The 11,209-nt window shown below is 33.8% G+C and overlaps 1 protein-coding gene across 1 annotated transcript; it reads left to right on the top strand.

The window, feature by feature from the left end:
* Window positions 1-2,105: 2,105 nt before the first annotated feature.
* Window positions 2,106-10,087, top strand: LOC135849546 (E3 ubiquitin-protein ligase SIAH1A-like). Its single transcript, XM_065370071.1, has 5 exons — window positions 2,106-2,682; window positions 2,801-3,134; window positions 3,211-3,450; window positions 3,534-3,726; window positions 8,403-10,087. The coding sequence occupies exons 2-5, from the start codon at window positions 2,810-2,812 to the stop codon at window positions 8,578-8,580; spliced, it is 936 nt and encodes a 311-aa protein (XP_065226143.1). The 5' UTR covers window positions 2,106-2,682; window positions 2,801-2,809; the 3' UTR covers window positions 8,581-10,087.
* The last annotated feature ends 1,122 nt before the right edge of the window (window positions 10,088-11,209 follow it).

The following is an 11,209-nucleotide window of genomic DNA, read 5'->3' as shown; positions in this document are numbered from 1 at the left end:
ATTACTGTAGTCTTCACCAGATTTTTGAAATGTGAAATTCCCACAACATTTTATCAAATAGAGTTAGCAAGATAAGATTTATTTCGCAAATTAATTTCAATACAATACGAAATCGACTGCTGGTGGTTTCAAATGCTTTTGAAGCTTCCGGCTACTTTTTGGAAATTTCAATTTTCCAAAAAATGCCATACAACCTTTCAAAAAGTCGCTGGAGGCCCCAAAATAACTTGAAATCCATCTGCAGTCGACTTCGTAGCTGATCAAACTTAGTTTGCAGATGAATTTCGACTTTCCATCTCCATTTGATGAAATTTTGCAAAATTTCAAGTTTCAAAAATCTGCTGGAGGCTCCAAAATGACTTGAAATCCACATGCAGTCGACTTCGTAGCTTATCGAAATTAGTTTGCAGAATGAATTTCGACTTTCCATCTCCATTTGATGAAATTTTGCGAAATTTCGAGTTTCAAAAATCTACTGGAGGCTCTAGTAATTTTCAAAAAGTTGCTGGAGGCTCCAAAACGACTTGAAATCCACCTGCATTCGACTTCGTAGCGTATTGAAATTAGTTCGCAGGGTAAATTTCGGCTTTCCAATTCCATTTGATGGAATTTTGTGGGAATTTTGAGTTTCAAAAATCTGCTGGAGGCTCCAGAACTACTAAAAACTGTTTGAAACAGTTTCCAATCGATTTGGCATGTCGAAAATGGGGTGTATCCCAAATTTCAGCTTTCTGTAACAATTTGGTAAAATTTTGATTTTTTCCCTCATTTTTGGCTCAAATTTGATTTTCAAAAATTCACCAAAAATCGAAAAAGGCACTTTAGCACTTGAAATTTTGACAGGTGATAAATTTTTGCCTGATCCTGCAATCTACCTTTGTACGGCTTGAAAAATTTCGTGCATGTCACATGTTGGAACGCAAAATCTGCGATTTCGGCTGACCTGTCAATCAAAATGGCCGCCATTTTGTAAGTAGGGCTACTTTTTTTTGAATACAAGGGCTGGAAATGTTCCTTAGGACTCCCCCTTGAAGAAAAAAGTTGTCCCGAAGGATCTACGGGGGGGGGGGGGGTTCAATAGATCCTTATGCGGGCTTTAGTTGCTTAAGATTAATAAAAATGTAGACTGTAGTCCTCCCCTTCTCCTCCCCCTACCACCAAAAATCACTGAAAAGTATCACTTTTTCCAAATAATTTCAATTTGGTTTTGCTTTTTCTTTTTGCTAAGATTGTCATAGTCTTGCTTTATAAAAATCGACAAAAAAGATGCAAAATTAGTCCTACTCTTACTTTTTGAAATTTATACCTAATCAAACTTGTTTTTGTGGCCGTTTCTTTGTATTTTGTCACTTTTTTAGTCATATTTTGATTTTTGTTTACTTTTTCAAGCTTTTTTTGGTGACTAAACTTACTTTTTTTTGGAAAAAAAATGAGTGTAAGCCTCTTATATTCATTTTCGTTTTTTTTTAAAATTAGTATTCGACTACTTTCCTTACCTATTTGTTCATTAGTTGAAAGTGGTGATTCAAGAAAGGGTCATGGTCAATTATTATTTTGAAGTTTTGAATTGTTTTGATGTGATTTAATTTTTCTATTAGTTTTACTTTTCATATGTTTTTTTTTTCAAGTAGGTAGTAGGTACCTATTATTCGACTCTTTTGGAAGTTGATCATCTCAATTTTAAATTTATTTTGGATTTTAAAATTGATATTGTTGTAGAGTTGTACCTTGTACCTTCGACCTGTACCTACATCCTACATTATTTGTTCCTTTACTTCTTCGTTTGGTACTAAAGATGAGAATTTTGCCGAATAAATTAAATTCGGTTTTTTCTCAGTAGAAAAAAAACCTGTCAAAAACAAACTACACTGCATTTCATAATGACCATCAATTCCATCTTCATCGTATTCAAAATGAATTTCAAATCAATAATAAATCAACAAAACACCTAACCTAAAAAGTAAAAACTAACTCGTCTGAGAAAAAAATGCACGTGCACCTCATCCACCTGACCTGCTGACAAAACAGACTGCAGGTTGGTAACACTGCGAGTACAAAACAAACTAATTTTTACGTCGCTGCAACGGTACGAGCATGACGTGTTGTTGCAGAAAAAATCGAAAAAAACAAAAAGTAATCAATTTTTTGCATAATTATTATTAATTAATCGTCCTTCGTTGGTGGATTGTGCATTGATTTATACGTTGTTCATAGTTCAAAACGCAGTTTCAGGTTTGATTGTAATGCTAACAAACTGTATTCACCGTCACATGGCGATCTAGTGAAAAATTTCGTGTGTTATTGTACCTGTGCGCTGCGCGTTCTTCGTTATAATTTGTATGTAAATCTGCGCGATCGGACTCCATGTCTTTATTCATTATCTACAATATTTCACATCGATGCGGTCAATTTTGTCGATTTAATCGGTATCCAGCGAGAAGACCAACGTGAATAACACTTTGTAGTTGCAGTCGTTAAATAAGAGTACCGAATTCAAACACGATGACTGTTCGGTTGCTGACCTACAATTAGCCAGTTGACCATTTAAACGATGATAATTTAGTGAAATTAGTCCTTCTTTGATTGCAAGATGTTTGTATTCAAATTATTTACCTTTTATAGTTTCCATTTCAACGAATCGTGACAATATCTGAAAAAATTCATTAGTGATATCGATTACAGGTTAGTGTGATTTCGTATGTTTACTTTGTGTGTTTCTGTTATTGTACGTATTCGTATCATCTAGTTACTTGGCGTTTTCTTCGTAATTGAACTAATTATTATTTCGCGTTGATTTCAGAACGTAGTAATGATGAATAACAAATGCAGTATCGCTAGCCCCGCTGCTAGTGTTATTCCAAATAACAGCAACGATAATGCGAATAGCAGCGGTAACAGTGCCAGTAACCAAGCGAATACTTTACCAGCGGCCAAACGGCGAGGCCTTAATGCGATAGTAATTCCCACATGTACTACACAAACACCACAAGCTGCAGATTTAGCTTCACTTTTCGAATGCCCGGTGTGTTTTGATTATGTATTGCCGCCCATATTGCAATGCCAAAGCGGCCACCTCGTATGCAGTAATTGCCGCCCTAAACTTACCGGATGTCCGACATGTCGTGGACCTTTGGGTTAGTAATTGATTTGCGCAAAATGCGATGTATTTTCTCAATTTCTGTACTGACGATGTGGTCTATTTACTCGTAGGTAATATACGAAACTTGGCTATGGAGAAGGTAGCCAGCACAATCATGTTCCCGTGTAAATATTCGTCATCCGGCTGTTCGCTTTCTTTACTGCATACCGAGAAAGTCGAGCACGAGGAGATGTGCGAATGGAGACCGTACACTTGTCCTTGTCCTGGAGCTTCGTGTAAATGGCAAGGAGGCTTGGAGCAAGTTATGGCTCATCTTATGATGTCTCATAAGTCTATAACCACGTTGCAAGGTATAATTCAACTAATTCTCTCGATTCAACATTCATTCATATATCATAACATGGTGCTAATCAAATCTGCTACTATCGTTTAGGTGAAGATATCGTTTTCCTAGCTACCGATATCAATCTACCTGGTGCTGTCGATTGGGTAATGATGCAGTCTTGCTTCGGGTACAATTTCATGCTGGTTTTAGAAAAGCAAGAGAAGTACGAAGGGCATCAGCAGTTCTTCGCAATAGTACAACTAATCGGATCTCGTAAACAAGCCGAAAATTTCGCTTATAGGTTGGTATCGCTGATTCATTGTTCGAGTGCAGAGTGCTTCCGTATGTGGGATTTTTTACGTCGTCGCGATAAACGTACCCGATGCCGGTCGGTTTTTTTTTTGATACGGTTCGAGTCTCTGTTTCATCTTCGTTAATTACTTTTTGATAACGAATTACTGTGTACTTGAATAGTTTCTAACTTTACGTCGAAAAAAACATGACGTAATGTTGCACATGTTTCCATATTTTACACTGATATTTTCGTATCAATCTGTAAGGTGTTCTAAAAAGCATTCGAGCTTCAATTCATGACCTACTACGCTAAAAAGTCGACTCGAGCTAGTATCCGAGCATACTTAGAGATGATTTTTTTCAAAATAGACGTACGTCTACGTAGGTAGCAAAAGTTGATTATTGTCAAGCTCAGAAGCTATGTGCTTCATTTTGTACAGTTCAGAATGAGAAACGTTGTGTTGAATAATGAACGCTTCGTATCATTTTGTGAACACCTTATGGATTATCGAACATTCGAACTAATCGAAGCGTTTATTATAAGAAATTATCGTCAGTAAATAACACTTCTCTATTATTAATGCAGTCAGAAGTGAAAGCATCTATCAGAAATGTGGTTTCGTTTCGAATAATTTAAAATTACACTATTGATAGTCTATAGTCCAAATTTTGTAGTAAATAATGTCAAGTTTGGTAAATTTTTTGAAGACCAAAAAAAATTGGTTGGCATTTTGGAGTTACGGGTTTAACAAGTATGTAGTTAGTGTTTTTCTAAATGGCTTGAGTTCAAAAATTTTTCACTGAATATTACTGGGCACTTCCTTGCTCAGAATCTACCCCCCGCCCCACAATTTTGAGTAAAAATGAACCGTCGTAGAATTATTCTAAAGTGACCAAGTAACCTATCAAAATAAGTGGAAATTTCGCGAAAAATTCACATATTTTTGTGAAAATGTCTATCGAGCGTTTTTAAAGAATTTTGAGCCCAAAATTGAGTCATGGTTTTAGTGATTTTTGTAGAAGTATAATATGTAACCAATCAAAATGGACTGGGATTTCTCAAAAAATTCAAATATTCCGATAAAAATGTATTTAGTGCATTTTTGAAAAATTTTTACCTCTATAAGGGGGCCATAATATTATTGGGCTTTTTATTGAAATTCATAAACATCGACAAAAATGCGTTTTCTGATTTTTTGAAGAATGTTGAGCCCCATAATCGGGTCATGATTTTTAGGATTTTCGGAAATGTGTGATGTGACCTATCAAAATGTGTCAAAATTTTGCCAAAAATTCAAATATTTCGACGAAAATGTCTTTAGCGCATTTTTGGAGAATTTTGAGCTCCAAAATTAGGGTCATGATTTTTGGGATTTTTAAAAAAGTGTCGAAGTTGCTTTTTAAAAAAATTTCAATAATCAACCATTTTAAATGTAGGTCCAACTTCTAAAAAATGGTTTTAAAAATGTTGTTAATATCTTGTTTTTGCAAAAATTTCTCAAAAGTCTTGCTTTTCTGCCACAAATTGTCATTAGTTCTTTTTGATGAAATTGCCCGTCTCGCTTTTTGCTGAAAATTACGAAAAAGACTTACTTTTTTGCCGATAAGTTATTGCCAAAAAGACCTAATTTTTGTCAAAAATTGCCAATAATTTTCACTGTTGACTAAAAATTTCCAAGAAGCCTCACTTTTTACTAAAGAGTCTCGTATTTTCCGAAAACTGTATAAAAAGCTTCCTTTTATTTTACAAAAAATTCCAAAGTTATTTTTTTCAAGAATTGCCCAAAAATCTTGTTTTCCCCCAAAAATTGTTGGAATAGAAAGTCATGTATTTTTTTGAATGTGTTGAAGTCTTTAATTTTCCTAAATATTGCATAAAAGTGTAGTTTTTCACTAAAAAAGTTGCTAAAAGATCTCATTTTTTGACACTAATTTCAAAAAAGTCTCACTTTTTGCCAAAAACAGCCGAAAATTTTCACATTTTTTTTTGCAAAAATTCCATTATTGCCTCTCTATTTTGCTAAAAGCAGTCATGAAGTCTCACTTTTTTACCAAAAATTCATGAAACAATCCAACTTTTTTGGCAAAAATTGCGAGCAAGTGCCACTTTTTTGTAAATAATTTCCAAAAATTTCTGCTTTTTGAATAATTTGTCGAATTTGTTTTTTTTTTGTAATTTTTGATCGAAGTATTAAAAATTGATGTGTTCGTTTTTGTAACAGTTGTATGATGACCTTTTTGGTTACCTTTTTCGAGCATTTTTGGTCAACGAAGTCACTGTTTTTGGAAAAAATTGAATACCAGCTCATCTGTGTGTTGGAATTTTATGAAAAATTCATATATTTTGACAAAAATTAATTTTGACCATTTTTGAGAAATTTTGAACTCTAAAATTGGGTCATCAGGCATGAAATTTGGTCACTTAAAAAGTGACTTAGTTAGTCACTATTTCACTTGCAAGTCACTTTTGTCGCTATTTCGGCGAAAATGGCCAAAAAAGTAACTTTGGTCACTTTTTTTGAATATTTGTCGCGTAAAAAAGAAAAAGTGCAAAATTTTAAGAAATGATCAATATTTCTCATGAAAATCCTTCAGAATCATCATTTAAAAAAAAATTAAAAATCAACTGTTGAACATTAAAAATGTAAGACGATGTGATTGGATAGAGCCGATATTTTCTAAACGTTGTACAAAGGTAGATCGAAAGATCAGGCAAAAATTCATCACCTGTTAGAATTTCAAGTGCTAAAGTGCCTTTTTCGATTTTTAGCGAATTTTTGAAAATCAAATTTAGGCCAAAAATGAGGGGGAAAAATCAAAATTTTACCAAATTGACCAAGAAAGCTGAAATTTGGGGTATATCCTATTTTCGACACGCGAAATCGATTGGAAACTGTTTCAACCCGTTTTGAGCAGTTCTGGAGCCTCCAGCTGATTTTTAAAACTTGAAATTCCCACAAAATTTCACCAAATGGAGTTGGAAAGCTGAAATTCATTCTGCAAACTAATTTCAATACCCTACGAAATCGACTGCAGGTGGATTTTAGGTCGTTTTGGAGCTTACAGCGACTTTTTGAAAATTACTGGAGCCTCCAGCAGATTTTTGAAACTCGAAATTCCCATAAAATTTTATCAAATGGAGTTGGAAAGCCCAAATCCATTCCGCAAACTGATTTCGATATGCCACGACGTCGACTGCAGGTGGATTTCAAATAGTTTTGGAGCCTCCAGCGACTTTTTGAAAATTACTGGAGCCTCCAGCAGATTTCTAAAACTCAAAATTCCCATAAAATTTTATCAAATGGAGTTGGAAAGCCCAAATCCATTCTGCAAACTAACTAATTTCGATATGCCACGAAGTCGACTGCTGGTGGGTTTCAAGTCGTTTTGGAGCCTCCAGCGACTTTTTGAAAATTACTGAAGCCTCCAGTAGATTTTTATATTTTCTTCATTTTTGGCCTAAATTTGATTTTCAAAAATTCACCAAAAATCGAAAAAGGCACTTGGGCGCTTGAAATTCTGACAGGTGATAAATTTTTGCCTGATTTTTCGATCTACCTTGACTCTCCCTTTGAGAAAAAAGTTGTCGCGGATGATCGACCGGGGGGGGGGGGTGCCGTAGATCCTTATGCGGGCTCCCCGACTAACGTAATATATATTACTTTTCTCTCATTTCTCAAAATTTTGGTCACTTTTTTGCTATTTTTCAGTCACTAAAGTCACTAAAAAAAAATTAAATATTGGATTTCATGCCTGGGTTATGATTTTTGGGATTTTTGAAGGTGATTTGAGCAAATATTTGGCAAAAATGTATTTTGAGCATTTTTAAAACTGGGTCATAATTTTTGAGAAAGTTTCTTGAGCAAACTCAAAAAACATTATTATTCTTCGAAATTTTAAATTTTTGCTGAAATTTCAACTCATTGCGATAAGTCGCACCACATTTTTTGAAAAATATCAAAAATCATAATCTCACTTTGGCCCATCGTTTTTTAAAAACTGCTCAAAAAAGCATTTGCATTTTTTTTTAAAGTCTCAAAAATCATAATGTAATTTTGAAGCTCGAAATTTTTCGAAATTTCCCAGAATACGTTTTCATCGAAATGTGCGATTTTTCGGGAAATTTCAACCTATATTTTGATGAGTCAGCATACCTTGATTGGTTGCAAGATACTTTTTCAAGAATCATGACTCGATTTTAGAGCTAAAAGGTTATCGAAAATGCTCGAATGCATTTTCGTCGAAATATTTGATCATCTCGCGAAATTTTAACGTATGTTGTTACGCCATCGTAGTGAACTTTTTCAAATAGTGCTCAACACGTTTTCGTCAGAATATTCGAATTTTTGGTCAAATTTTAACCTATTTTGATTGCTCGAGTGACTCTTTTTCAAAAATCTCAAAAATCATGACCCGATTCTGGGCTCAAAATTTTTCAAAAATGTTCAAAAAAAATTTCCCCAAAATATTTTAATACGTCTTTTCTGACTTATGAAATCCGTATCTGTAAAAAGCCAACTGAATTTGTCCGGGCTGCAAAAAAAACCAGCCAAATGTGTAGAACACTTTGCCACTTGGACTGTACAGTGTACACTATAATAATTTATTGATATCAAGTGTTGAAATTGAAAGAAAACGTTTTTCAAATAATTAATAATGTTATCTATTTTTTTATCTTTACAGATTGGAATTAAACGGTCCTCGTAGACGATTAACGTGGGAAGCTACTCCGAGGAGTATTCACGAAGGAGTCGCCACAGCCATTATGAATTCCGATTGTTTGGTCTTCGATATCAGCATGGCTCAGTTATTCTCGGATAATGGTAACTTAGGTATTAATGTCACCATATCGATGGTATGAGCGAAGATTTTCCCCGTGTAAACTGTAAACTACCCACCGGCACCGCACTATACTATAAAGATGTTGATTTACATCACGAAATAGTACCTTGTCTGTTGCAATTTTTCCTTTTAACGTGTTTCTTCTTCTGTTTTTTTTTTAAAATGATGAAAATTTTTAATTAACACTGGTCTTTTTTTTTTTAAACAAATCTTGTACATAGTTATTATGTTACTGGTTTAAGTCGATGAAGTTTGATTCATGGTGTGAGATATGCATAGCGGTATGAGTACGATTCAGATTCACGTTTTAGTCTCGTATCTATTCTATTCGATCGGAATTTCGAAGATAATTACTTAACAAGTTTCAAGAACAACATCCGTCCTGAACACTGCCGATCCTTACGACGATGAGACAAACTGATCTATACGAATCCCCGAATACCGCTTCTTTTTTCTTTGTCTTTGTATACTTTGTTTTGTTTGTTGTTGTTTTTTTTTTATTACTCAGGAAAATGTTCCTTGTTTTTTTTTTTAACGACTTATGGTCTCTTACTAGTCATTGCAGTGGTTAAAACCATCATTCGACGAAACAGGCGTGTAATGTGATAATATCGCGAAGATCGATGGCGAGAATTTTTTCATCTTTGATAACGCCAACGCCGGCTAAAATTTTTTTTAAATCGAAATATCGGTGATTGAAAAAAAGCATAGGTTATGGATGGATTGGATATATAAGTCGTCTAGAATATTGTAAATAACAGGGATCGTGGGTTAAATGTTAAATCAGGCCCTTACCGATTTCTTTTTATTTGTTTTTCCTGTTGAATTTTTCGTAGGTATTCATTAATGTGTAGGGCTGTGAATGTATAATTCAATCGAGGAGAATTTACTATACGAGTACGGTTTTCCGAGCTTCGGCTTGCGTAACAAAACAATCGAACGTACTGCGTGTTGATAATACAATAATAATTGATACCGATATTGTGTTACTTGGCCTATGTTAACGTAATGCGTATGTTTGTAAATTCTCTATTGAAATTATAATCACCATTAAGTAATTATATAAGGATGCGAAGAGCTTCAAGAATAGGTTTACAACTTTGTAGAATAATTTAAATTTATCTTATGTATTTTACGTATTAATTCGGTGTTTACTTTTGTAGGTATCGATTGAAATCTTTCGATATCGTGTTTCCATTTTCCCGCAATATATTGTATGTATATTTACTGACACAGTTCTTCTGAAGAACTGTCATCACCATACTATATACTTTTTTTAGTGTGATTGTATTATCGAAGTATGTTATTTATACGAAGAAGAAAAAATATCTAAAACAATCGTACGTGATTGGTGAAATTTTTAAATATGTGTTTTCATTTCTTTTCTTTTTTTTTCTTTTTTTGGTCCTAATGTATTACTACATACCAAAAGGCACTACGTAATGATGTAAATATTGTAACTATTAATCTTTGATTATGTGAACATTTTCATTTATAAACCAAAGAAATATAATTTCTTTATTTTATTTTTTATTTTTTTTATTTATTGGTTAATTGAATCATCTCTGGAATTTTCGTACGTAAGCCTATAAAATAGTTCTCGTGGTTCGATTTACGCGTTTTATTTGTCAGTCTTCGATAATTACGATGTATCGGTGTCATCGTCGTTATCAGATAATTATGGTAATTCTATTCTTGGGTGTAGAAAATCGATGTGACGATAGTAAATTTTCCTTCCTAATGCCTGTTCCAACTATCTTCGATCTTCATAATCATAAAATCAACGAATAATACCACTGATTATGGTGAAAAAGTAATAAGTAACGAAGAATAATAACAAATACGATGCTATTACGTAATATAGTAAGCTCGTCGAATTTTTCAATTTTTTAGCAGAATTTTTTTAAAGAGCATAGCCGGGTAGAAAAGGCGATTTGGCCTTGTCTTTGCATTTTGAAACTAACCTGTTGAAGTTGTTCCTCATTATCAAAAACCTCTGTGATGAAATTTCTCAATCGCTAAATCACCCATAACCCCATCACAAAGGGTAAAATTGAAATTTCAGTGAAGAATTTACAACTTCGGCAGTTTTAAATTAATTTTTAGATACTACCAAGGGCTATTTATGAAAATTTTTTGAATTTTTTTCAAGTATACTCGTATTTCTTGAGTACAATGCGCATTTTTAGCATTTCGGCGGTTTTTTTGGCCAGTTCTTACAAAGGAGTAATTACCTATTTAGAAAAATAATACAGACAGCCTAGTATGTATCTCAACTTAGATATGCAACATATACGTATTATTTTTTTAGAAATTTTTTATAAAGGTGAGAGACATTTCAAAACGCAAAAAAAATTTTTTTGATTTCCTGCATCCGTTTTTTTCCAAACTAACGGCTTACGGCACCACTCCGAAACTGGGTCAAAATTGACCAAAATGGAAAAAGATTTGAATTGAAGGTCACATATGGGTTCTTTGGACCTGTAGTTGAATCCGACACAGTTTTCAAACTGTGGGTCTTTTCAGACCCAATTAAGGACCTGGGTTTGAAACAAGACACCGTTTTGAATCAGTGGGTGTTTCAGACCCAATTAAAGACCAGGGTTTGAAACCGACACTGTTTTCAATCAGTGGGTGTTTTCAGACCC

This window comes from Planococcus citri, chromosome 1 (assembly GCF_950023065.1).
Source record: "Planococcus citri chromosome 1, ihPlaCitr1.1, whole genome shotgun sequence".
In the NCBI taxonomy this organism is placed as follows: domain Eukaryota; kingdom Metazoa; phylum Arthropoda; class Insecta; order Hemiptera; family Pseudococcidae; genus Planococcus; species Planococcus citri.
Note: the sequence above shows the minus strand (reverse complement) of the source record. Positions and strands in the feature narration are given on the sequence as shown.

Excerpts from the sequence above, each read along its gene's own strand:
- LOC135849546 (XM_065370071.1), top strand. The coding sequence starts at position 2,810 with ATGATGAATAACAAATGCAGTATCGCTAGCCCCGCTGCTAGTGTTATT. Across the intron at positions 3,135-3,210 it reads GACATGTCGTGGACCTTTGG|GTAATATACGAAACTTGGCT; the intron begins GTTAGTAATTGA and ends ATTTACTCGTAG. Across the intron at positions 3,727-8,402 it reads GCCGAAAATTTCGCTTATAG|ATTGGAATTAAACGGTCCTC; the intron begins GTTGGTATCGCT and ends TTATCTTTACAG.